This window comes from Fragaria vesca, linkage group LG5, assembly GCF_000184155.1.
Source record: "Fragaria vesca subsp. vesca linkage group LG5, FraVesHawaii_1.0, whole genome shotgun sequence".
Taxonomy (NCBI): domain Eukaryota; kingdom Viridiplantae; phylum Streptophyta; class Magnoliopsida; order Rosales; family Rosaceae; genus Fragaria; species Fragaria vesca.
Window position 1 is genome coordinate 18,931,042 of NC_020495.1, and position 26,339 is coordinate 18,957,380.

Below are 26,339 nucleotides of genomic sequence, written 5' to 3' on the forward strand. Positions count from 1 at the left end.
TTTAAATTTTTTTAAATTTGTTGTCATTGAAAAATCGTTCTTACAACTTGATCAAATAATATAGGTTAATGACATTCTATGCAAAAAAATAAAATAAAATAAAATAAAAAACAACAACAACAACAAAGAATTGAGGTTGCAAAAGAGGTTTTCATGAAAAAAGAGAAGAAGAAAAAAGAAATCAAGCAATCGAGGTCTGAAATAGATGTTTTCATGCGAAAAAAAAAAAATAAAGTGTGGGAGGTTTAGAGAGCGAATAAGAGGTATAATGAGTAAATTATTGAAATATATATGAATAACAAACCTAAGGTTATTTTAAGAATTTGAAAGGATGTCTAATGAGCAAATGCTTATTTTTAAAAATAAAAATAAGGTATAAAGAGACAGAGAGGTACAATGAGCAAATCTGGAGGTCCCAATAGCCGCACTCTTTTGTTTATGGTAAACAAGGTTCATTACCGTTCTTGCTAACTCTTTGTATATACGACTGCATCACCATATGAGTGACAATGTAGACTATTTTGGTTTGCGGAAATGAATTTAATCCTAATTCCTCTGTCTTTCCCATGGAAAGCCTTGAAAGGGTGGAAGAGAAGGTAAATAAAATTTCTAAAGAACATCTCATTTTGATGTTTGGTAATATAAGAAAAATTATCTGAAAAATTGTTAAAATTATTGTAATTAATTTGATAAAATAATATGTTTTGAGTAATAAATGTAGTGAAAGAATGAGGGTTTAGAGGAACCGCTTCTCCCCCATTTTTCGTTTCTTACCAAACGCCAGAAATGAACATTTTTGCTTTGCTAATACTTATTTTTCACGAACCAAACGATGCCAATAGGTAATCTCGGTGAGTCAATGACGAATAGATAAATCTCACCACCACTTGATCAAGGACTATGCAGTCATTTTCTAGCTCTTAAGTTTCGCGAATCAAATCTTAAACTCATTTTTCATTTCTTTCGGTTTTGAGACCTACTTTCAACTAAAATTACCAAACACATTTTGAAATCTTAAGAATGTATTTACATTGCCAAATAGGAATCCTCATGTTTCACGACCATGTATCTCTAATTTGATCATGTTTATTTATTTATTTTTTGATGAGAAAAAACTAAGAAAAACTAATTACAAAGAATAACCCCCTAAAAAAGTATGAAGAGTAGAGGGAGGTAGACTGTTATACCAACCAGCAGTAGTTGAGGTGAGTCCGTGAGTAGTAATTATCAAGCCAGTATCTTGATGTCTTGAACAATAATGTATTTACGCCATAGAGTATGAATCAGTGGATGAGTAATTTCGAACATCTTGAGTAATCATTTGGGAGAGGTAAGTAACAAAACCACCCTAGGCTTGAAGATGGCAGTTGACAAAGCAGCGACGCGTAGCATCAGATCACTGCCCCCACTTTAAGAAGAACAAAGTTCCCATCTTCCTCTCTCACACCCAAATGTGTTTTCCCCAAAAACCTGAAAACCCTCAAACTCAAACCCCCAAAATTCCCTCCTCCTTCTCTTTCAACCAAACCTGCTACCTCATCACCTCCATTTCTCACACATTGCCACCACTAATGCAAAACCCTAACCCACCAACTCCCAATTCAACTGCGTCGTTTTGGTCATCTCAAGCTCCTCTGATTCAGCTCACTCTACGGTCAGTTATCTTCATCTGGGTTCTAATTTCCTTGTTACTTCCGCCTTAAGTTTGAATTATCGAATTTGATGGAAATTATAATGATCAGCATCATTATCTTGATGTAAATTATCATCAGTCATGGACTATAAGCCTCTGACCATTGGCAACGATGTGGTGGAATTTGACCTGGGTGGTTCTGGGGAAGATGACGCTATTGCCCTCGACTTAGAACACCCTGATGATGCTTATGATCTTTTCGAAGAAGACGATTTGGTCCAGCTTGGTTCTCGTTCCACTAGGTTTGGTGATGATTTGGGTAATGGGGACCCCAATCTTGAGCCTTGTGAGGGCATGGAATTCGATTCGGAACAGGCCTCTCGCATTTTCTACAATTCTTATGCTAGGAGAGTTGGTTTTAGTACCAGGGTCAGTGTGTACCAGAGGTCGCGGCGTGATGGCTCCATCATATGCCGGCAGATTGTGTGTTCCCGGGAAGGGTTTCGGCGTGATGGAGGTGAAAATAGGTCCAAGAGGCAGCGTACAGTCACTAGAGTCGGTTGCAAGGCGCAGATGACTGTGAAGAAGCAGAGTTCAGGGAGATGGGCTGTTTCGAAACTAGTGAAGGAGCATAACCATGAGCTTGTGCCGCCGGATAAGGTGCATTGTCTCCGTTCGCATAGGCATGTGTCTGGTCCTGCTCGGAGTCTGATTGATACTCTTCAAGCAGCTGGGATGGGTCCCAGCGGGGTAATGTCCGTGCTGATAAAGGAATCAGGGGGAGTTAATAATGTTGGTTTTACGAAAGTTGATTGCCAGAATTACATGAGCAGTAGCAGGCAGAGGACTCTTGGGAGTGGGGGTCAGCTTGTTTTTGACTATTTGAAGCGAATGCAGGATGAGGATCCTGGTTTCTTTTGTGCTGTTCAGGGTGATTTTGAGAACTCAACAGGTAACATATTTTGGGCTGATTCAAATTCAAGAATGAACTATAGTTACTTTGGAGACACTGTTACATTTGATACCACGTATAGAACAAATCGATACCGGGTTCCATTTGCTCCATTTACTGGGTGGAATCATCATGGACAGCCAGTGTTGTTTGGATGTGCATTACTCCTTAATGAGTCAGAGTCCTCGTTTGTTTGGCTGTTCCAGACTTGGTTAGCTGCTATGTCTGGCTGCCAACCTGTCTCAATCACAACAGACCAGGATAGAATCATTAGGGCTGCTGTGATGCAAGTATTTCCTGGAACCTGCCACCGCTTTTGTAAATGGAACGTGTTCAGGGAAGCTCAGGAGAAATTGTCCCACATTTATCAATCACACCCAACCTTTGAAGCCGAGTTCTTGAGGTGCATTAATTTGACAGAGACAATTGATGAATTTGAGATATGTTGGGAGTCGCTTATTAAAAGGTATGATCTTGATAGTAATGAATGGCTTCAGTCAATGTACTATGCTCGCCAGCAATGGGTGCCAGTTTTCCTTCGTGATACATTTTTTGGGGAGTTGTTTGTAACCCAAGGAAGTGATAATATAAACTCATACTTTGATGGCTATATAAATGCATCAACAAATATTCAGGTGCTGATAAAGCAGTATGAAAAAGCAATTGCTACTCGCCATGAAAAGGAAGTAAAGGCTGATTATGATACATTGAACATCTCTCCAGTTCTAAGGACTCCGTCTCCTATGGAAAAGCAAACTGCAAAACTGTATACGAGGATAATATTCATGAAGTTCCAAGAAGAATTGGTCGAAACGCTTGCTTATCCGGCAACTGTGGTTGATGACACAGGATCAGAAACCATGTTTCGGGTTGCGAAATTTGGGGAAGACCACAAAGGGCATTTTGTTAAGTTCAATGTTTTTGAGAAGAAAGCTAGTTGTAGCTGCCAAATGTTTGAGTTTTCAGGTATTATTTGCAGGCACATATTAGCAGTTTTCAGAGTAACCAATGTTCTTACACTTCCGTCCCACTATATATTGAAACGTTGGACTAGAAATGCCAAAAGTGGAGTTCTGTTGGATGCACATGCTCTTGGATTGCCAAAGGATTCACATGATTCTTCTGCTGCTCGGTATGACAATCTAAGAAGGGAGGTGACCAAATATGTAGAAGAAGGGGCAGAATCTGAGCGTGTTTATAATGTGGCAATGGACGCTCTTCATGAAGCTTTAAACAAGGTTGCTGCTGCAAAGAAGCATGGTCCCGGAGTTGTACAAAGTACTCCAGTGAAATGCAGTGAGCAGGTTCTGTCTTGTACCATGGTAAGTTCTTTTCCCATAAGAATCTTCTCACTGTTTGGCCTATGCATTGCAACATTTTGTTTTATGCTTCCATATTATAATTGTGCTCCAACGGCAACGTGTATTCTGTTGAGTATGCATTATTGTGTTACACTGTTGGGACTTTCTACTTGTTTATTTTCTTTCCACGAACTGTCAGTCTGATCTAATCAAATTAATGTTCTAGACATCAATTTCGAGTTTAATTGGTGTTAAACTAAAATGTTTATAGGAATGTGGATTTTCAGTTTCATAACTGATGTAGAATACAATTATTAAATTTCGAAAAAAATCTATTTTAACCATTGATGATATTGAATGTGTAAGGAATATAAGATTAACTACTGAAAGCATATATAAGTACATTCTCTTATGTATTTAGTTTTGAAAGTCAGACAATTCCAGAATTAACCAGTTTCATGGTTATCGTATGCTACTGCTTCTTTTCTAGCTTTGCACCTACATGTTTGCTCTACTAGTTACCGTCCTTTCTTTTGAATGTTGTAGGATCAGGACAAGAAAATTGAGGAATTGACAGCTGAGTTGGAAATTGCTAGTCAGCGATGTGAAGCGTATCAAGCAAAACTACTTGCTATTTTGAAGGATATGGAAGAGCAGAAGTTAAAAATATCAGTGAATGTTCAGAATGTAAGGCTAAATCTCAAAATGTAGGACCAAGACCAGTTCAAGAGGGCGTTTGACTGCTGGTGCTGGGTTAGCTTTCACCATCTTTACTCCCCACTTTTAGTTGCTGGGTACTGATACTGGTAAGAGAATATATTAAGATATAGTTTTTTTTTTCCCCTCCTCATCGGCCTTCGCCTGTTATTACTTGCAATGTAAATTATGCAGAGCTATAGTTCTATGTAACTGTAGAATAGATGATAAAGATAAGAATTAACCTTTTGTTCATCACTTTGTACACACAAATTCTGTTGTGAGTAAACTCTGATGTTCTCTTCTGTAACTCATGAATTCAGCTTTGAGTTTTACTATGGCGGTGTTCAAATACTTGACTGTAACTCTCCTGTAAATACAAACAACGCCTAATTGTAAACCTGAAAGCAGCCTTTGGGTTCTTGTATTTTGGATCATAAACACAATGTCCTAAAAGTAAAGCACACAAACAGAAGCGCATGTTGAGATTCATTTTCAAACGTCTGAAATATTAATACTACCTTCAAGAAAATTCGAATAGAAATTTAGTGTTCGACGGGCCGGCCCAACTTAATTGGGTGGAGGCCCAAAATGGTGAAACGGTCCTCTTATGGAAATAACCAAAAAAGGGAAAACAGAGAGAAGCAGAGCGCCTGTGGTTCGGACAATTTGAATTTCAAAAAAGAGTTGCCGTTGGGGACATGAGAATAATATCTCACCCCTCTAAACCGTTATATAAATCCACCCTATAACCCTCTCCTCCCTCACTTCCACAATCGCCAACTCAAATTCTAGAGAGAGAAAGAAAGATCTTAAGAGAGAGAAAATGGAGGATCCAGGAGCGACGATCGCAGCGTCGGCGATGGACGCGTTCGAGAAACTGGAGAAGGTCGGAGAAGGTACCTACGGGAAGGTCTACAGAGCCAGAGTGAAGGCCACCGGCAAGATCGTCGCTCTCAAAAAGACTCGTCTCCACGAAGACGAAGAAGGCGTCCCTCCCACTACCCTCCGCGAGGTCTCCATCCTGCGCATGCTCTCCCGCGACCCTCACGTCGTCAGGTCGATTTCTGTTAAATTAGGGTTTTGAATTGGGGATTTTTGGGTTAGGGATTTGAGAATATTGATTTGATTTTGAATCTGAATAGGTTGATGGATGTGAAGCAAGGCACGAACAAGGAAGGCAAGACTGTGCTCTACTTGGTGTTTGAGTACATGGAGACTGATGTCAAGAAATACATTCGCACTTTTCGTCAGTCTGGACAATCCATTCCTGCTCCTATTGTTAAGGTCTGATTTCAATCCTAAATCTCGGTTTTCCGTTATGCCTGATAGTATTTTGAAGTATGTATGGACTTGAATATGTTGTGGATTTGTGGTGATGCAGAGTCTGATGTACCAACTGTGCAAAGGTGTGGCCTTCTGCCACGGTCATGGGATCTTACACAGGTAAAATTAGGCTTTGTCGATTTGATAGCTCTAGTTTCACTTTGGTAGAGTTGTGTGAGAAAGTCATCTTGGATTAGTAGTTTGGTTAATCTTTCCTTTACCGCGATTTGCAGGGATCTTAAGCCTCACAATCTTCTGATGGACCCCAAGACTTTGACACTTAAGATTGCGGATCTTGGACTGGCTCGTGCTTATACTCTGCCCATCAAGAAGTATACTCATGAGGTAGTGTATGCTTCCTCATTATCTTTAACTGCTTTGGATTTCAAGTTACTGTGCTGTCCCAGTAGTGAGGTAGTAGAAAGCATTCTTACTCATATGTGAAATTGGTGCTTGCAGATTTTGACCCTTTGGTATAGGGCACCTGAAGTCCTTCTAGGATCCACACATTACTCGACTGCAGTAGATATTTGGTCTGTTGGCTGCATATTTGGTACAGTTCTATTTCTCAAGCACTAATGTTTGGTCTTTGAAATTTGTATTCTGCAATTGCACTATTGGTTTTAATAGTATGTTTTATTCGGACTTGTAGCTGAACTTGTCACAAAGCAAGCACTCTTCCCTGGGGATTCTGAACTGCAACAGCTCCTACATATATTCAGGTCGACCGAGACAGCTTCCAGTTCTCTCTTAGTAGTGATGATGTGCCTTCATGCTTGCTTGTTAATCGTGCTAATCGTTTGTTTTTTTGTGATTGTAGGTTGTTGGGTACTCCCAATGAAACCATGTGGCCAGGTGTAAGCAAGCTCATGAACTGGCATGAGTACCCCCAGTGGAGCCCTCAGCGTTTGTCCAAGGCTGTTCCAAATTTGGATGCCGATGGGTTGCATCTGTTGTCGGTATGTTGATCTACCCGGTTGTTTTTACTTGGTATTGTTTGTTGTTAATCTCCACGTTAATAATACATGCTCGAAATGTTTACAGGAAATGTTGCAATATGAGCCTGGAAAACGCATTTCAGCAAAGAAGGCCATGGAACACCCTTACTTTGATGATTTGAACAAGGCTGGTCTGTGAAAAGCAAAATGAAGAAGCATATGACAGAATCACTACATGTGGAATTTGGATGGATTCTTGGATTTGATATTGGATGCTAGCTAACGATGTTCTGTAGTGAACTTTCTTTGCTTTCCTCAAGCATATTTGTGTTGAATCTATCCTAGGATTGATTTGTAAAAGCGTATTGCTACTTTGCATTTAATTCAGAACCTAATTACAACACTTGTAGTTGCCCCTCTGTTGCTTAAAGTTCAGAAAATTTGAATGTGATGAATCAATCTCCTACAGTTCTCTATCAGATCCGAGATGAATGATATAAATTTTACTAGGATGTTTTGTAGCTGTTTCACTATAGCCTGGCCACAAACCACATGAAGAAGGCAGACCATAAAGTAAGTGACACTGATGCAAAGACATAAGTCCACAGCAGGATTACTGAACATTCGCTTTCTCCTGCTCCAAACAATTGGGTGATGGTTCCTGCCATTTACATAAGGAGTAAGGAGATGATTAATCGTCTTGTTAACAAACTGTCTGAGGCTGACAATGGGATACACCAGTTGCAAATAGCAACAAAAAGTTGCTAAAATTGAAGAACTCTTGCAAGTGAATCAACAAGGGATAGAAACAAAAAAAAAAAAAAAAAAAATAACAATAAGGGTTACCTATGTTCATTGCAGGTGGAAGTGTATACTGAATCAGAAGAACAAATAGATACAATGGATCGGAGTGCACTAAGCCAAATTTTAGCGCCCCTTTAATGATCAATATGCCTGTAAGAGGCAGGAACACATAACGAACAAAGATGATCCCAACAACAATAGATTTCTGTATCCCTGACCCTCTCAAACCTGAAAGAACAATGAGAACAAAGTTAAACACCATTACCTCATGCATGAAATGTAGACTTATTATCTGCCTATCTGGCATGTGTACCTTTAAGGAGGTTTCCTCCAATTATCAAAGTAAGAGCGGGGATAGCTCCATCTCTGCAATCATGAACAGAGAAGTTATAAAACCAAGTGGTAATACAAACAATAGTTTTTAGGTTCTTATTGATGTGATTGGACTTTAATAAAGTCATTATGCACGACAGTAGAAGAAAACATCGTCTCTAGAATCATGTAACATAATCTAGGAGCAATAATTAAGTTCAAATTCCAGGGATAAATCACAGAGTTGGTACAGTTTCTGTATAAGTTATATACCCCAACAAGTTAGTAGTGTCTTGGATCACCCGTAGAGGAGCACCATCTCCTATCATTAGATTACGAATCTGAGGGATGACTCCAATTGCAAATCCGACAATCTTTACCAAAGAATAAAAACATAAGTGAGTCACATTTCACCAAATTACTGCTCATTTAGCAACAAAGTATTTGAAACACGGCAAAAGACAGTGCTGAAAGGCCATACTGCTCCAATAGTTGAAGGGGCAAATATCGTTTTCAGATTAAGCATTTGACACATTCTCACTATGCAGTTTTTGGATTTACTTGGAGGCTCTATCTGCATGACAAACGACAGTAATACGCCACGTCAGAAATCAGCTAAATGTCACATTGCCAATATCATGTAATTTATCAAACTATCAATATGAACTGTACATCCAAACTTTATCAGCTGATGGATTAGTAGTCTAGATTAATAGTCTCGTAACATAACATGCGAGACTATTTGGCAACAGAACAATTTGTTCATCACTGAACAGACTGGATGATATTGAAGTACATAAACACAATCAGAGAGCGTCAACTAATGCAACTTAATGATCAAGTGTAGAACCTTAGAGTCTTGTTGAGATATAGTGCAGGGCAGGGCATACTGATCGGCATTGTCCTCCAGTATCCCATATTCCTTGGAAGAAAGCAGAGGCTCAGTGAAACTCGCTTGGTTTGATTCAGAGGGTTCCTCCAAAGACTGGGGTAAGTCTTGGGTAGTCCTCTTTGAAGATATCCTCACAATGTTATACACATAGGACCATATATAAATGGCTCCAGTCTGAAGAACAAAAGACACACAAGATAAAGCATAAAGAAACACCATACTAATGAGATCGAAGAAGATGACAAAGATGAAGAGTACTACTTACTGCCATTGAAAGTGATGCATAAGCCATTCCATAAGTGTGACAGACATCAGGAGCTCCAAATGGGCTTCCCTTCTCTTTACAAACTGCTGGGATTATAATGAGGAGCAAGTTCCCCAAATTTCCTGATCACATCAAATCAGGTACTAACTTCAGAAATCATTAATACGAATTAAGACTGCCAAATCCGAAAGAAAATTCGAAAGTACCAGCAGCACAGCAACCCAAAATGAGGCCTCTGAGATGTGGAGGTGGTCTTGCTAATTGGATGAGTATCCATCCAAGTAGAGAACCAACAAGAAATGTGACTAAGATGTTCACAGGCATAAACCACCTATATAAATACACACATACACAGTCATATTCACCATACTTCATACATTAATCAATGTAAGTTTTGAACATAACCAAGCAAAGGATTTGAACTCACAGTTTAATCATACTGTCATATGTAATAGTCTGGGCAAGGTTAGTTCCCACCAAGGCAGGACTGAATACATAAAATACAACCTGGTCACAAACACACAAATTGTATCATATACAAAATTATCCATGGAAAATCCACAATTCCACATAATCCCATTACCAAAAGTATAGTTCTTTTTATAAGGAAAGAAAAGCTTACTGTATTCAAGTTCTTCCTGGTTTCTTCCCCAAGAATATTAATTCGCTCAAGTGCAAGATAGGATCCAAGTGCAGTGATGAAGAGCACCTTCAAGACCGGAATCGAGGCGGTGATGAAGAGCTGCAAAACCGCCATTCTTGATACTAACAAGCTCTTCACCACTCACCCAGAAATCAAAATGAGCTTCAATTACCTAGCTGCCTCCTATCCTTTAATGAAACATATACATGGACTTTTTCAGAAATTTCAGGTCTACAAGAACCCTCTGAAGATATGATGAAGAGGAAGAAGCTGAAAATCTGGGAAAGCAAATAAGGTAAGGAGCAAGTGAGAAATTGCATTTAGTATTATTGACTCCACACAGTGAATGTCACAATGAATGTGAATGATGGAGATCGATGATTGACATGGGTTTTTCTTTCTTTTTTCTATTCGATTACAAAGGATTGCATGACTTGCGTCACGTGTTTGTTTTTTCTGGGAATCTCCGATAAGGACAAGTAATGTTTGAGTACAAATTTGCTTTCTGTTTTTGCGGTTGTCTCATGCATGCAAGCCACTTTCCATTTCCATGGTGAAAGGTAGGGCTGGGCACTTAGTACCGGAATCCCGATTCTGTACCGGTTCTGTCTTGAAAGTTAACGGGACGGGACGAGATAGGTTTTGAAAATAGCAATTCCGTCCCTTCTCGTCCCGTTCCGTCCCGTTTTAACATTACCATAACGGGACGGGACGGGACGGGACTATCCCGAAAAATCTCGTCCCGTCCTGTAATATTAGAATACTTGATTTTATTCATTTTATATTTGATTTTTTAGGTTGCATGGTGTTACAATGCACTCAACCACACTTAATTTAGTCTAAAATAATACTTTTAATTTAATTCATGTTCTTTTTTTTGCTTGTGTGATTTTAGATATTTTTAGTTGTTGTTTGAGGGTTAATTTTTAATGTGGGATGTTTAGTACTTTTAAAGTGGGATGTAATTTAGCACCTATGCACCTATGTTCTTGTTGATTTTAGTACTTCTAATTTCATCAATGTTCTTTTTTTTTGTTTATGTGTTTTTGGATATTTTTTTTCCATTAATTTCATTAATGTTGTTCCAAACAGCATAAAAATGTCAAAAATTTCATACACTGATCAATTGTGGTGGAGCATTTGAATGCTTGGAGTTTCTCAACCCGTTTTTCCACCTGTGGTGATGTTTGATAATCAATTAATTTATTCTTGAAAAAAAAAAAAAATTTGTCGGGATCCCGATCCCGTCCCGGTCCCGTCCCTATCCCGATCGGGACGTACGGGACAGATTTTTAAAAACACATTCCCGTCCCGTCCCGTCCCGTCCTGTGCCCAGCCCTAGTGAAAGGAGAAACTTGAAAATTGAAAGATGATCCCTACACCATGTCATCGCTACCAAACTATGAGGCAATGACAACAACGTCCCTCCCAATTCTAGTCGAGTGGTTGCTTGTCGTGCGGTACTATTGTTGTAGTAGTGAAATTACATTTTGTGATATTTTGCGCCTTCTAATGAAATACATAAATAAGAGATTCATAATCATGTGAAATTGTAAAACTAAACTATATCATGATAAGTAAATGGTATCATTTTTATTTTTTATTTTTTAAATGGTATCATTTTATTGAGGATGTGAAACCTTCAATTCATAATAATAGGCACAACGGAATTCACAAGGATAAATTAATATGAAAAAGAAGAAGAATATTGGAGGATGTGAAACCTCCAATTCACTCTATTGTATTTATGAAAATGGTAAAATATTGTATAGTCTTTGTGGTTTAAAGTCGATATTTGTTTAGTCCTTATGGTTTTATTTTAATCTAAATAGTCCTTAAAGTCACAATTTTTCATCCAAATAGTCCTTATGATTTTATTTTAATCTGAATAGTCCTTAAAGTTATGATTTTTCATCCAAATAGTCTTTATAGCATTTAACTGAGAAAATTGTCGAAATGATTATTTAGATAAAAAATCATGACTTTAAGAATTATTCAAATTAAAATAAAACCATAAGGACTATTTGAATAAAAAATTGTGACTTTAAAGACTATTCAGATTAAAATAAAACCACAAGGACTAAATAGATATCGACTTCAAACCATAAGGACTAAATAAATTTTAATTCTTATGAAAAAGAAAGAAGAATATAATACAACCTAGGCATATAGTCGTGATAATAACTAATTTGGAGGATCTTCATTTTTTTTTTCCTACACTCCCATCGCCATTCTTCATGAGGATGAGTTCTTTTCCTTCTATTTCATCATTTTGTCACACAACTTGATTACAAATAGAGACAAATATCCTATGCAAGGCAGCCGACGAAATAGACTCATAATATAAGCAGAATCTGATTCAATAACATAAAGACAATTGTTGTCATTGCACTACAACAAGCAAGTCAAAGTTGAATCAGCTGCCCAGATAGATAGCTCCATGGAGATTTTCAAAGCAAAAGGCCAAAGCTCAGAGGGGCTCATGAAAGCAAACAACAATCCTATGAAGAGAGCAAGAGACGTACTCGTCTAGAGTTGTGGCTCTGTTTGTTCAATGTTTCATCCAACTATTTATTCTATATGAGGAAAAGAGAGACTTGAGCACCTCCACCATTCATTTGTTTAGTAATCATTCACCCCTATATCGGTAATCTCACATAACCCCACAAGCAAGCTGCCAGACTACCAGTCAGTCAGTCGGTTTGATTTGAAAGTGGGCTTCCCGACTATGGCGACTTATGAACATATAGATTAAGGCAGAGAAATAACTTTTATGTGGAGAAGACTACTTTACACCAATCGTTAATATGTTAATACGTGAAGCCGCCCATCATGTGGTCTTTGCGGCAAAGTCTATCCTCTGGAGCAGATGATGCAGTGGTTTAATTTAATGGTTAGATTAAAACATGGATCAAAAGCATCATCCACCGGGTTGAAATTAAGCTGGGTCTATGTAAGACTCAGCAGACCCGACTAAGAGCTGGGTTAAAGATTAACCCTCGTCTTACCCCAAACTAATTTTTGCACAGGACCCACAACTATTTCAATCAGTAGCAAATGTACCACTCGCACATTGGGAGAGAGCCCAATTGTACATAAAAGACATCAGATATATCTCAACTGATGTTTAACAAAGGCTGTTTAAATGGATATCTAAAGGATCATATCTAAAAGATAAACATATAATTTTTTTTTCTTTCCAAACTAATAAAAAAATGAATAGTAATCAGTCCTATTATCAATCCCGTTGTTGTATTATCAATCCAAAGACCAAAGACTAATTTAGATTAATAGTGTATTAACCCGGGTTAAAAACTAATCCAACCCTCCCAAAATGGACACATTTGCTCTTATAAATGGAAGGTTATGAGTTCAACTCACAAAAATACAAGTTGTAACATTTGAGTTGTTTACCTACAATACAACACATCCACATTCTAAAACATAAATCTACTCTTTATGAGAATTTCCTTAATGTCCACAAAGATTGATGTTCATTTGCCAGTATACCATCAAATAAGTATTCCACGTAAAAAAAACTCATCGAATGCAAGTAAATTCTTTGGTCCATTCATAATTTTTTCTCAGATAGTCAGACGATAAGAGCCATAGAGGCAAGTAATTGATCTATATCTTCATGATTTTATCTCATTCACTAATAAATAATTCACGTTATTTTATTGTTACTTTTTCATAAATCATCTATTTCTTTCGCTCTCCATCTTCACTGAAAAACATTCGTCAGAAATTTCTGGCTACAAACACTTTATTGAAGGGTTGTGACTGGTGAACGAAAACAAGTAGGTGACAGCAACATTTAGGAAGGATTCCTAACCTGTACTTCGTTAGCTGTATGCATTGTAGAATCTAATAGCCATCTCCCTAACATGAAAGCACAGGAGCCCCAATTCAACAAGCTCCAAAAATCCCACCTTCTATCATTGAACTCATCGATCACAATTGTACGAGAAGAAGCAAAACAAAGAAAGGGAATTCCCTTCATTCCAATACCACAGTAGCACCCAACTCCTTGAGCTTGTCAACAATGGACCCTGCCTCCTCTTTGGTGACACCCTTTTTCAGCACAACTGGAGCCTTTTCCACCAAGTCTTTAGCGTCCTTTAGTCCCAAATCCGTGAAAGTCCTAACCTCCTTTATGATCTTGATCTTTGCAGATGCGTCAAACTTCTCAAGCTTTATGTCAAATGCGGTCTTCTCCACAACCTTGGAGTCTGCGGAGGCAGACCCAGATTCAGAAGATGTTGGGTCTATCCCTGAGACTGCTGGTCCATATTGGTTGAGGCCCATTTTTAGCCTGAAGAGGATGGAGTAGTCTTGCCTCTCAATCTTTGTGAGGTCCAAGAGGTCTTCAGCAATGCGCTCAAGATTCTTGGACTGAGACTTGCTTTCTCCAGTAGCTGTGTAGAGGGTGCGAGAAAGACTGCATGTGGCAGGTCTGGATTGGGACCTGCAGGAAACATTTGTCGTTAAGGACATTGTGGAAAGCTAAAGGGGTTGGGTTTTTCTGTAACAGAGATTCATTACCTAGCTGGACTAGAAGACTATCATGACTAAAGAAAAAGATGACAATCATTACATTTCCTGAGAATCAAGTAGTTCAGTTTCCAAATTGAAACTTCATGATAGAGGCTCAATTATATCAACAGACCAACGGTATATGTATATTGACATTCATGGCCTATCACCAATGTATACATAGGTATTCAAGACATCATCACAACATGTAAGTTGCTTGTACAAATCATATTCATTATACAGAACAAACCCATCTACTGCTACTAAACAGAATACCAGTGAACCAAAAAGAAAATTCGAATTCACCAAAAAAGCAACAATAGTAAAAATTACAATGAACAGAAAAGAAAGGGAACAAAAACAGGAACATACTTTTGGGACATGAAGTTGATTTCCAACTGCCAAACTTACCCTGATATTTGTTGAGCCACAATCCTCACAGGTGAGTGTATTACAGCCTGGAATGTAAATAAAGGAAATAATTAAAGGAAGAACGACTGAACAAATAAATGACAATTACCAAGCATAATCACTTTGGGAAAGTACAAAATGACTAAATAATGTAATTTTCCAATGATAAATGGCAGATGTACCTTACTTTGAAGATGTTCTTTGTACCCTAAGATAGTAGTAATGGATTGAGAAACACGGGCTTGGCTCCGGAAGTGTCGCAGACATGCCATTGATTTTTAACAAACAATTGGAAAGCCAAACTTGCACCCTGTCAAATGTAAAATCATCATCAAATACAAAGTGAAATGGAAGTACCACAGTTTCAATTTATATTATTTGACTGATATTAATTCTAGACCACCTAAAAAAGACATTAGTCGCATAAATAACTTAGATTAAAAAGATTCAATCAAAATGAACTGCCGAATAACTGAGTTAACATCCAGCAACTCCTTTGATTGACAGGTGGTAATGCGAAGCACATAATGATGAATGATGGTAAGGAAAGTATAGAGTATGCCATCTTAGAGGCCAGTGGTGATTGAGCCCATTGCCCATGCGTATGGACTGTTCAAACCCAATCAGTAAATCCTTGTTTGATTTAGCCTGAATTAATAGTAATGAAACCCTTATAGCAGAATCCTATGTCACATTTAGAAACCTCAGTAAATAAAAAAGAGAAGATCTTTTGTTCCTATTACCCTAAGAATTCTCATAAGCAAAAAGGAAATTCATTTGAACTAAACCAATTATACCCTACCTGGACCAAGTTAGCTAATATGTTGAGAGCAGATCCCACATGAGATTGTAAAAACCTTGGATAGACACTTATAAAAATCTTGGCCTCCCCATCAATTGGTAATTGGTTGTTGGTTTCGGTGCTTTGGGAGGGGTGCTACTATATGGATTTGATAGAAAATCCTGAGAAATCTTAGGTGAGAAAGTTGGATTCCATGTCTGTACTGTATGTTTTTAAATAGTTGCTGGAAGATGGCATACTTTTATTTCTCTTACCATCATTTATATGAGATGAGCAAACCATCATTGATAAAAAGGGACCCCTGACCAAATGTAATAACAAAAAAGCACCAAACCAACAAGAAAACAAAGCAGCTAGTTTCTTCAACATAGAAATACTGCAAGTACATTGCTAATAACTCTGCTTGTTATGCATACTATATACCTCCTTAAGAATAAACTTAGTAGAATAAAAGTACATTGCTAATATTGGTTATGCAATCGACTCCTCAAACCAATGGCCATCTACCTGGATTAAGCAGTGCAACCCTCATTTGCAGGTTCTTGCTTAAGTATATCCTTGATCCCGAATGCAAACGATCTCAAGTGCCTAAATGATATTCTCAATCCTATAAGTAAACCCTTGAGTACAAATCATGATTACCCGTTAGGTACCGTTTCTCGATTTAGTTCCCAACACTAAAAAAAGTACTTAACAATTAGCCATTCCCAATCATACGGTTCAACCATCTTATGCATATCGGTCTATGCCAACATCATTCATACCATGTCACGATTTGGGTCCAGTTCAACCTGTTCAACCTTTCAAATAGATTCCAAACTCAAGTTTACTTCATTGTTTTGACCAATAACCTAACAATTTATATTTGCAGCCACAAGATACGTAGTTCTAAACTCAATTCAACTACTTTAAAACCCTACAGAATCCATCTTCATATGGTTTTGTCATTAGCTTTAGACACATATTCGGTCCAAATGATCATAAATAACTAAACCTCATCAAGAACTGGTCTAAACTTCTACCTATACCCATCAAAAACAAAACCCGACAGAAGCAATTCGAGAAATAAGAAAGAGAACCTAACAGCAGAAAGAGAACACCGACGACAGCAAAATAAGAAATCTTTAGTATACAGAGATGGAGATAACAAAACCTGACCGAGAGATTCTCGTCGACCTGAACTCAAGGACACGGCTGAAGAGTGGAGAGGATGAAAAAGAACTCGGTTGGAAATGGGCTGCCTGACCTGACTAGTGAGGGAGTCGGAGTTCTTGTTTGAGTAACTCGTAACAAAATTCCAACAACACCCTTTTGTAGTGGGTTGTGTTGGGATAACCTGTTTTGTTTTGGGTTTTTTTATGTTTATTTTTTATTAATCATGTATTTCGTGAGTCGAACTCACAACCTCCTACTTATTAAAGGGAGACTATACCGCTAGACCAAATGGTACTGTGTGTTGGGTTAACATGTTAGTCTTATGGGTCAAGTTAATATTAAGAGCAAGTTCACATGTTGGATCTATACGATTTAACAAATTTCATTATCGAAGTCTTAATCCGCAATCCTGATTTGGATCGGTTGCTTCGGCCCAAATTATTTATTTTTGTTTAAAATAAACATAAACAATCGATCAAACCGTTTAACAGAAACAAAATCAAGTCAATTCCGGGTAGGTGGGATTTGTCTTTAAGAGGTGTGATCAGTGATGAGTGGACCCACCATGATGCAATGAGACATGCGGTGAAGCCACCACGGGTAGGTGGAGGGAATGAGAGGAGCGTCTGGGTTGGCTCTCTTTCGAGTCTAGCTAGATTCCAAATATGGATTGACACTATGTAGGATAAGGCTATAGTGGAGTAGGATGGCACTATCCACTAGTGATATGACAAAGCGACAAAGTGGCAGTGGTGTGGGCTCGGCATCAGTGGACGTGCTGGAGTGATGGTGTAGGCGTGACTTGGAGCTTGTGAGGGATGGAGGCTTGGGCATGTGTTAATATAGCTAGCAATGAAAGAGATCTAAATGATCGGATGTTTTTTGTTACTGCTAAAGATGCTGAAGCTACAAAGGACATTCTAGATGGTTCACTATGGTCAATCATGAGATACTCAGTTCACTTTCAAGAATGGCCAAAATCTTTTGCAATCAAGGAACTACAAAGCAACCAAATAGCCTTCTGAGTGCAGGTCAGGAGAGTTCCTTCGTACATGTTTGAAGAGGAGAATGTCAGGGAGATGGTTAAGAAATTTGGAGAGTTCATCAGAATGAAGGACCCCCTTGAGAGTGAGGAAGGCACCTACAACTTTCTCCGTGTCAAAATCCTTCTAGATGCTCGTGATCCTCTACCCACATGCTATGAACTCCCACGAGACGATGGAACAAAGAAGTGGGTTAGTTTTTCATCCGAGAAATTGTCCGACTTTTTCTATGTATGTGGGAGATTAGGCCATACCGATTTACCAAAAACTTCATGCCTCAATGGAGCTGACCCATGCAATGAGAATGAATATGGTGATTGGCTTAAAGCAGTACCACCTCGGAAGTAAATCATGAAGGAACCCACACAAATGAAGACGGCTAGTGGTTGGAATAGAAGGAGGTTTCCCAACCAAACTGTTCACCCTGTGGAAAGTGAAGACAACGGGCAAAATTTATAACCCCAAAGAGCGTCCTCAAGTCACATCATGGAGCCTCACCTACAACAGTCATCCCCCTCTATCAAACTACAAATTTCTGACACAACCAACCATACCTCTGTTGTCAACTACTGTGAAAGTAACCACACAAAGGCTCTGTTAAGGGAACTTTCAAGGTACACCCTTCTACCCCACATGTGCCAAACCTAAATAATACTTTCATGCCCTACCCTCTGCCTGGATTTGATCTCCTCCCAAAAAGTGTTTCAACATGTGACAAAAGAAAGAAACTTAAGCTATCCACGGTTTTTAATCAAGGTAACAATGCTGCTAGCTTCAACCCAGCTACATTAATTTAACTGTTTTATCTCTCAACCTTTTCTGCAAACACCCCCGAGTTCTAATTACTCATATCCCATTCCATCACTAGCTAACATCTCTCCAGTCTCACCACCACAAATCATGACCACAAATATCCAAACCTTTCTCCTTCACCTAGTGAAGGCCAAGCGAAAAGACCTTTTCAGTCTGAGAATACCCAATCTTCCTCTGGCAGGAAAGTAAAGAAATTCACCAAACACTCCACCTCTAGAACTGAGACTCTAGTATTGAATTCTGAGGGTGTGAACAATGGTTGTTTAATGAGCAAAAGCGTTGAAGGCGGTGGTGGCTCGCCTATAGCCACAAGGTCGCCATGATACAAATTAGTTGGAATTGTCATGGACTAGGGCAATTCATGACAAAACAGTCTTTTAAAGAGCTTATTAGAAAGTATCGCCCGTCTATTGTCTTTCTTTCAGAAACTCGAATGAAGGACAAGGACATTAAAACACTAAGGAAGATAGAACTGTAAGTTTTCGCTTGGTACTACTGTGAAACCCATTAGAATTGTTGGGGGGCTAGCATGGATAACACTGTTACGGTTCAAATTCTCTCTAAATCCAAATTCATGATTGATATAGTGGTCAAGTTCAAGTCTGACGATTCCTTGGTTCGATTCACTTGGTTCTATGGACCACTATGGACCACCAGACAAGAAAGATAGGCCTAGCTTTTGGAATAGGTTGGCTAATTTAGCTAGTTCTATTGATCTTCTGTGGCTTTATACTGGTGACTTTAATGAGTTCTTATGGCCTCATGAGAAGGAGGGTGGAAACCCTTGGAATCCGGGTATGAGGCGTTTTCTACGAGAGTTTATGAAATCTAACGATCTGATTGAGCTTTAATCAAAGGGGCAGAAGTTTACATGGTGCAACAATTGGCCTGGAGGGGGTCTCATAAAGATCAAGTTGGATAGAGGGGTTGCTAACACAAGGTGGCTGGAGCGGTGGCTTGAATCAAGTGTTTTCAATCACCCCCGTGTGGGGTCTGATCATTGTCCTCTTATTTTTGATTATGATCTACCATTAGTTTGGGGACCAAAATTATTCAAGTTCAAACCAATGTGGGTGGATGATCTTGAATGTAGAGATGTGGTGGAGGCATCATGATAGACAACATTTCAACCATAAGGGCTGCCCAATGGGTCACAAGAAGTCAGAGGTGTATATAGGGCCGTAGGGGCTGCGTAGTCATGATTTATCCAAGTGGAGTAAGAGGAAATTCTATAATAATCTTGTGGCGATTAATAGAAGAGTTGAGGAACTATAAGTCATACAAGAGGCTACAACTGAAGAAAGAGGAGAAATACTGGGCTCAACGATCCAAAGTTAATTGGCTCAAAGCTAGTGACTCAAATTCCAGATTACAACCATCCAAAGGAGGCAGCGGAACAAAGTTCTTATAATTAAGTCCTCTAATGATGTATGGCTGGACCGCGAGGGCACAATACGTTCTGAAATGGAGAATTATTTCAAAGATATTTTCAAAAGCTTTGCTGAGAGAGATTGGGGTGAGGCTTTACATGCAGTGACTAAGGTTATTAGCCTTGAGATGAATTGTTCTCTTGCCAAGGAATTCTCTGCGGAAGAAGTTAAAGATGTTACCTTCCAAATGGGGGCTGATAAGACTCCGGGCCCGGATGGTTTTTACGGGATATTTTTTTCAGAAATTTTGGAGCATCATCAATGAGACTATGAGGGCTACTGCAAAGGAATTTCATGAGACTGCTCAAATCCTCTAGGATCTGAACAAGACAAACATAGTGCTCATCCCAAAGATCCCTTGTCCGGAGAAAGTTGATCAATTCTGTCTAATAAGTCTTTGTAATTACTCATACAAGATTCTCTTCAAACTATTGACAAATAGATTGAAAGAGTTTTTCCCAGGTATTATATCACCTCATCAGTGTATTTTTGTTTCAGATCGTCAAATACAAGATAACATCTTGGTTGCACACGAGGCTTTCCATTATTTGAAGTTGAGGTAATCATGAGACATTCAAGAACTTGCTCTCAAGTTGGATATGAGCAAGGCATACGATAGAGTGGAGTGAGATTTCCTTGAGGAGGTTCTAATTCGAATGAGATTTGGCATTAATTATGGCATGTGTCAAATTTGTGTCCTTTGCTGTTACTCTAAATGAAAAGGTAGGGGAGTACTTCAAACCCTCTACGGGATTGAGACAAGGCGACCCAATTTCTCCCTACCTGTTCTTATTTGTTTGAGATGCATGTGTTCTCCTCAGTTATCAAAAGGGCTTGCGAAGTTGGGTCTTTACAAGGCATCAACCTAAGTTCTCATGGTCCGACTTTATCGCACCTCTTCTTTGCATATGACTCTTGTTCGATCTTCTTAACGGCCACAACTGCTAATTGCCAAGAAATTATGCGAATCATTGATGTGTATTGTGTTCCCTTGGGTCAGCTTGTTAATCAAACTAAGTCTACTCTTTATTGTACACCGAACATGCCAGAAGCTAGGGTGCATTATATGTGTAAAATTTTGGGAGTCCCTGCCACCTTAAATTCTGGGAGATATCTTGGTCTCCCTACCATTTGGGGTCGATCAAAAAAGGTTTCACTTTCTTTTATCAAAGCAAAGTTGGTTGACAAGATACCGATATGGAAACTTTTCACCTTGTCAATGGTAGGGAGGGAAAATCTCATTAAATCGGTGGCCCAAGCTGTTCCCACATTTCCCATGCATTGTTTTAAATTTCCAGCCACTCTTTGCAAAAAGCTTGATGCGATGATGGTAAATTTTTGGTAGGGTCAGAAGAAGGATGAGAACAAAATCCACTGGAGAAGCTAGGAATTTCTTGGCCAAGCAAAAGATTGTGGTAGCCTGGGTTTTGGAAATCTCAGAGAGTTTAACACCTCACTCCTAGCTAAACAGGTTTGGAGGATACATGAAAATCCTACCTCTTTATGTGCTCAGATTCTAAAAGGAATTTATTACCCACATTCTGATATTCTAAATGCCGGAAAGGGTTCCCGGGCTTTTAGATGGCAAAAATCTAATTGTTGAGGGAGCAAGATGACAAGTAATTGGTAATGGAGAGATGATTGATATATGGGTTGATAAGTGGATTCTTTCTTCTAACCATGGTTTCTTGAGGCTCTACTTCTTGTGAACAGCTCTAGACCTCATATAGTGAAGGACCTAATTGACTGGGATACAAAGAGTTGGAAGGTTGATATGATCAGTGATTTAATTTATGAGGACCATCAGGATATTGAGCTATTAGCCTTGGGTGATCAAACCGTGATGGATAGAATTATTTGGTCAAAGACAGTGTGGCCAATACTTAATGAGAACTGGCTATCATTTCATACACTCCCAAACATACAAGCCTAGCTACCACGCAACAGGCTCACTCATCCCACATAATGAATCACCTCGTGTGGAAGACGGTTTGGTCTACTCAATCTACTCCTAAGATTCGTAATTTCCTATGGAGAATTCTGACCAGTGCTCTACCGTGTTACCTGAATCTTTACAAGAGGAAAACGATACCTTCCCCTTTGTGCCCTATGTGTGATATGTTTCCTGAATCTATTGAACACATCTTCCTTCAGTGTCCTAGTTCAGTGTATGATTGGTTTGCTTTTGACTTACATTACACGATTAATCTACAAGCTATCGATACTTTGGATTCGTGGTTTGAAAACATTACTCTCATGATGAAGGGCTGCAAAAGAATTAGAGATGAGTTTCTTACCAAAGTTTCTTTTCTGCTCTGGGAAATCTGGAAAGCTAAGAATGCTTTTGTCTATGAGGCAGTTCCAATTGATCCTAGTGTGGTATATTCATGATTTGATTATGGCTTCTTTCTCTAAAATGCTGCCTATTGATTTGGGTATTCTACCTTAAAATATGAGTGGATAGAGCAAGCATGTCAATCCCTTTTAATGAAGCTAGATATTACAAACAAACAGAAGGGAAAACAAAGCCATGCCCTTCGCTAAAACTAGAAGAAACTGTAAAGGTGTGCTAATATTCACATTAACAATAATAAGACTACAAAACAACTCAACCAAACATGAAGTTTGTAAGTCGAACACAATCTCGTAGACAAAGATCTAAAAGAAAAGGATCGGAGGAGCCTCATTCCACCAAACCAAGCCTGATGATGACAAACCAATATTAGCAAATGCATTTGCCACCTGATTTCCCTCTTTGAAATTATGAGAAGATTTGAAATGCATTTGCACTATACAGTACAAACAATTATCCCAAGCAACACGAAGTCTCCATAGAACTAGATGAGGTGCATGTAGGAAATTAAGCACCAGGCCGGGTTGAATCAACTTCAAGCCAGATGCATGTACGTGCTTCCACTCCTTAATCCAAGCAAGCTCAATTGCTTGAATAACCGCCATGATCTCCACATCAACGAAACTAGAAATATCTAAATTAGAAGCAAAGACACCCATAAGTGCCTTTATAGTCCCTAAACACTCCACCATAACCAGCTCTTCCCGAAACACACGTTTCCATGCATCATCAGTATTGATCTTCACCCAACTAATAATTGTAGGAACTCAACTAACCTCGATGATTTTTGGAGTCTGACGATCGCGAGGACGACAATCGACGCCAAAAAATTTTAAAATCTGTAGCTCAACCACAGAATTGTACATACTCCCTGAGCAAGGCTAGCTTAGTGCTTACTAGTAGCTTGAACATGTCCCATAAGTAAACTCTTTGCATATTAGTATTATTCTGCTCCATCCTACCAGCATCAAATATGATTTAAGTATTAATTAGTATCAAGGAGTCCATGGATGAATTAATTTCTATAACAGGTGGGCAATGTCGACGGTCTTGTGAAACAAAATATGCCCTACGTGGATTGGAGTGAAGAAGCAAGTTTTCATTTGCTCATGTGTTTGTTGAAGTAATATCAAACCTCTATTAGAATCAACAAGCAAAACTGGCTGGCTCGATCAACCAGGCAGTTAATACAAAAACGTCGCTCACTAATTGCTTTTCTTGCTTTATTTCAAAATTCGCCCTCAATTACATGCAGGTCTAGCTATTAGCAGACCAAAACGTAAAGAAGAAGGCACAATTGTATCAGTCACCTAAAGAAATAGCTTCAAAGTGACTGATGCATAATTCGTTGCTGTTTGGACACTACTCATTCCACAAGCCACAAGAAGAAGGCACACCAAAACGTAAGCGCTACTGAAGCAAAAATGTAAGTCCAGAGCATGATAACTGAACACTCACTCTCTCCTTGTCTGAACAATTGTGTGATGGTTCCTGCGATATCAACACGTACAAATACACATTCTTTAATTAGGAGAGCATCTTGAAATTTATGTTGCTAAAATTACAGTGAATCATGCATGAAGTGGTTCTAGCATGTGTAGTGTACAGTGATATTTACCCATGTTCATCGCAGGAGGTACAGCGAACTGAAGCAGAAGAACAAACAGGTACAATGGATCGTTGCTTACAAAGCCAAATTTTACTGCTCCTTTAACAATCAACACTCCTGTAAGAGGTGCCGCAACATACTTAACAATTATGATGCCAATAAGGATAGATTTTTGTATCCCTCCCACTCTTAAACCTGAAAGATAGATGCCAAAAGTACGTACGTTAAACCCTAGAATTATAAACATGAAAACTGAAAAGGAAAATCTAGCCAACATGAGTTATATTACCTTTCACAAGGTTACCTCCTATTATCAAAGTAAGGAGCGGGATAGCAGCGTCTCTGCAATCATATCATCATAAGCAGTCAAGGCTAAATATGTATACATTTTTACTTTGGAAAAGGAAATAGTAATGTATACAATGAACACATCAACTTGTACGTAGTTGAATACATGTAGTGAATAAGTGTATACCCTAACAACGAAGTAGCGTCATCGATCACCGCTAGAGGAGCGTCGTCTCCGATCAATAAGTTACGAATTGGAGAGATGATTCCGACTGCAAACCCAATAATCTACAGAAGAAAACAGCATTAGTTTGGTTGATGCATGCATGTTTCGATACTGTAGAGCTAAATGAGCATGAAAATGAAGTGCATACGTACCACTGCTATAGTTGAGGGGGAAAATACTGTTTTCAAATTGAGCTTTTTGTTCATCTTCACCATCCATTCCTTTATTTTGCCTAGACGCGTCATCTTCAAACGACCAAAATGTGCTACGGGTTAGATAAAAGATAACATTATCGTGTTAATATGGATCATATGTTAAAATTATAAGCCACTAATCCAACTTATTAGCAGTTCCGCCATTGTTAGATCATGTTGCAACCTAGCATGGTTTTCAACTATATGGTAAGAATATATAAACAAAGCAAAATACCATGGTCAAGTGAACAACCTTAACCTCTCCTTGAGATACATTACTGGGGAGTTCAGATTGATCCACATTGTCCTCTATAGAAAGCAGAGGCTCGTTGTAACTTATGTGGCCGGATGTTGATGATGAACTCTCGGTGGTCTGCGTGGGATCTTGGATGCTCGTCTTTGAAGATATGCGCACTATATTATACACATAGGTCCACAAATAAATGGCTCCAATCTGAACAAGCAGTGGAGTTGAAGTTAATTTATAAGAGATAACAAAGGTAATAGATGAAGGGTGTGTTAATCCTAAAGATAAAGAATTTACAACACAACTGCATGTTTGAGTAGCTCTAGGAAGAAGAAAAATAATCAACCTTTTGTTAGAAAATTAAGTCCACGCTCGCTTAGATCTACCTTTGAATTCGCTTATGTTTTCCTTTCACGTAATTCGCAATGGATAAAGAAATCTAAACAAGAACCAAAAATAATACTAGATCGAGGAAGAAGAAGCAAGAAGAAATGTATGCTGCATATATATACCGCCATTGAAAGTGAAGCATAAGTAGTTCCAGTAGTATCACAGGTATCAGCATCTCCAAATGGACTCCCTGATTCTTCACAAACTGCTGGAATTATAATGAGGAGAAGGTTTCCCAAATTTCCTGTACTCACATCATCAACTCAGTACTTTAGAATGTGGCAAATTGAGGTTAGGAAAAATATATACTGTACCAAATAATATATGTATCCATTCAATTATATTCAAGTTTATGAAATGTCATCGGGCTAGTGTTTACCCGCAGCGCAACAACCCAAGACGAGACCTCGCAAATGTGGAGGAGTTCTGGTTAATTTCATGAGTATCCATCCAAATATTGAACCAACCATGAATGTAAGAAAAATATTTACCGGCATGAACCACCTACGTACAAATTCATTAAACGAATTAATTTTAGTAGTTATATATACCATTTATACAATTAATCAAGTTTGCACATCCTGGGTCGGGTTGAAAGAACTATGGTGCATGCATGACAGATCGATCGAGTAGTCTAGAATTAATTTAAGGAGATACAAGTTAATTTGCTTCTATTGGAGGAGTATTGGAGGTATGGCTGTGCTCAATATGAAGTATGGTTTTCCAGGATGCATGGTTGCTGTTGTATCCCGTACTGTGGAAGCTGTGGTGTCCCTTCCAGCCTTACCCACTATAGCAAGGGATAAGAAGATGTATAAATGGTATATACTACAACAACAAGTCAACAACCATATGCATCCTGTGGATACAACCATACTTCTATGACCACAGCCATACCACATACCTCCAATACTCCTCCAATAGCTATGGAGTACGTACGTAGCTGAATTTGATCTATCAGGCCAGTTTGAGGTTTAGAATTTCTGAGAGAGAGAGAGAGAGAGAGAGAGAGAGAGAGAGAGAGAGAGAGAGAGAGAGAGAGAGAGAGAGAGAGAGAGAGAGAGAGAAGAGAGAGAGAGA

General features: G+C 38.7%; 5 protein-coding genes across 7 annotated transcripts in view; 2 read left to right on the forward strand and 3 right to left on the reverse strand.

The window, feature by feature from the left end:
- Nucleotides 1-1,443: 1,443 nt before the first annotated feature.
- LOC101299486 (protein FAR1-RELATED SEQUENCE 5-like) lies at nt 1,444-4,597 on the forward strand. The gene is made up of 3 exons (XM_004301561.1): nt 1,444-1,654; nt 1,773-3,907; nt 4,433-4,597. Exons 2-3 carry the CDS (start codon nt 1,775-1,777, stop codon nt 4,595-4,597), a joined length of 2,298 nt encoding a protein of 765 aa, XP_004301609.1. The 5' UTR covers nt 1,444-1,654; nt 1,773-1,774.
- Nucleotides 4,598-5,354: 757 nt separating this feature from the next.
- LOC101311672 (cyclin-dependent kinase B2-1-like) lies at nt 5,355-7,113 on the forward strand. Its single transcript, XM_004300043.1, has 8 exons — nt 5,355-5,641; nt 5,728-5,869; nt 5,967-6,028; nt 6,142-6,253; nt 6,368-6,461; nt 6,561-6,630; nt 6,729-6,867; nt 6,953-7,113. The coding sequence occupies exons 1-8, from the start codon at nt 5,409-5,411 to the stop codon at nt 7,043-7,045; spliced, it is 945 nt and encodes a 314-aa protein (XP_004300091.1). The 5' UTR covers nt 5,355-5,408; the 3' UTR covers nt 7,046-7,113.
- Nucleotides 7,114-7,173: 60 nt separating this feature from the next.
- Nucleotides 7,174-10,197, reverse strand: LOC101311965 (uncharacterized transporter YBR287W-like). The gene is made up of 10 exons (XM_004300044.1): nt 9,742-10,197; nt 9,547-9,626; nt 9,326-9,450; nt 9,120-9,241; nt 8,813-9,028; nt 8,444-8,536; nt 8,236-8,336; nt 7,964-8,016; nt 7,693-7,878; nt 7,174-7,507 (listed from the first exon to the last, which is right to left on the reverse strand). The coding sequence occupies exons 1-10, from the start codon at nt 9,874-9,876 to the stop codon at nt 7,377-7,379; spliced, it is 1,242 nt and encodes a 413-aa protein (XP_004300092.1). The 5' UTR covers nt 9,877-10,197; the 3' UTR covers nt 7,174-7,376.
- A 3,176-nt stretch (nt 10,198-13,373) lies between these two features.
- On the reverse strand, nt 13,374-16,816 carry LOC101312255 (50S ribosomal protein L7/L12-like). Of its 3 annotated transcripts, none has more exons than XM_004300045.1 (4): nt 16,665-16,816; nt 14,892-15,019; nt 14,710-14,756; nt 13,374-14,230 (listed from the first exon to the last, which is right to left on the reverse strand). In XM_004300045.1, the coding sequence occupies exons 2-4, from the start codon at nt 14,979-14,981 to the stop codon at nt 13,762-13,764; spliced, it is 606 nt and encodes a 201-aa protein (XP_004300093.1). In that variant the 5' UTR covers nt 14,982-15,019; nt 16,665-16,816; the 3' UTR covers nt 13,374-13,761. The 3 variants fall into 3 exon arrangements, with proteins under 3 accessions (XP_004300093.1, XP_004300094.1, XP_004300095.1); XM_004300046.1 differs by having other exon boundaries at nt 16,688-16,762; XM_004300047.1 differs by lacking the exon at nt 16,665-16,816 and adding an exon at nt 16,019-16,064.
- A 6,800-nt stretch (nt 16,817-23,616) lies between these two features.
- LOC101312930 (uncharacterized transporter YBR287W-like) overlaps nt 23,617-26,339 on the reverse strand; it is a 4,068-nt gene continuing 1,345 nt past the window's right edge. The window contains exons 3-10 of the mRNA XM_004300048.1: nt 25,639-25,763; nt 25,382-25,503; nt 24,876-25,076; nt 24,581-24,673; nt 24,390-24,490; nt 24,204-24,256; nt 23,924-24,109; nt 23,617-23,796 (exon numbers count right to left, since the gene is read on the reverse strand). Of these exons, the coding sequence (XP_004300096.1) occupies nt 23,672-23,796; nt 23,924-24,109; nt 24,204-24,256; nt 24,390-24,490; nt 24,581-24,673; nt 24,876-25,076; nt 25,382-25,503; nt 25,639-25,763 (1,006 nt within the window). The 3' untranslated portion in view covers nt 23,617-23,671. The remainder of the gene's footprint in view (nt 23,797-23,923; nt 24,110-24,203; nt 24,257-24,389; nt 24,491-24,580; nt 24,674-24,875; nt 25,077-25,381; nt 25,504-25,638; nt 25,764-26,339) is intronic.

Coding starts and splice junctions, on each gene's coding strand:
- LOC101299486 (XM_004301561.1), top strand. CDS start 1,775: ATGGACTATAAGCCTCTGACCATTGGCAACGATGTGGTGGAATTTGAC. Junction 3,908..4,432: donor AGGTTCTGTCTTGTACCATG/GTAAGTTCTTTT, acceptor TGAATGTTGTAG/GATCAGGACAAGAAAATTGA.
- LOC101311672 (XM_004300043.1), top strand. CDS start 5,409: ATGGAGGATCCAGGAGCGACGATCGCAGCGTCGGCGATGGACGCGTTC. Junction 5,642..5,727: donor CGCGACCCTCACGTCGTCAG/GTCGATTTCTGT, acceptor GAATCTGAATAG/GTTGATGGATGTGAAGCAAG. Junction 5,870..5,966: donor TTCCTGCTCCTATTGTTAAG/GTCTGATTTCAA, acceptor GTGGTGATGCAG/AGTCTGATGTACCAACTGTG.
- LOC101311965 (XM_004300044.1), bottom strand. CDS start 9,876: ATGGCGGTTTTGCAGCTCTTCATCACCGCCTCGATTCCGGTCTTGAAG. Junction 9,627..9,741: donor CCAGGAAGAACTTGAATACA/GTAAGCTTTTCT, acceptor GTTTGTGACCAG/GTTGTATTTTATGTATTCAG. Junction 9,451..9,546: donor TATGACAGTATGATTAAACT/GTGAGTTCAAAT, acceptor GTATTTATATAG/GTGGTTTATGCCTGTGAACA.
- LOC101312255 (XM_004300045.1), bottom strand. CDS start 14,981: ATGGCATGTCTGCGACACTTCCGGAGCCAAGCCCGTGTTTCTCAATCC. Junction 14,757..14,891: donor AAGAACATCTTCAAAGTAAG/GTACATCTGCCA, acceptor TTTACATTCCAG/GCTGTAATACACTCACCTGT. Junction 14,231..14,709: donor GTGGCTCAACAAATATCAGG/GTAAGTTTGGCA, acceptor TGTTTCCTGCAG/GTCCCAATCCAGACCTGCCA.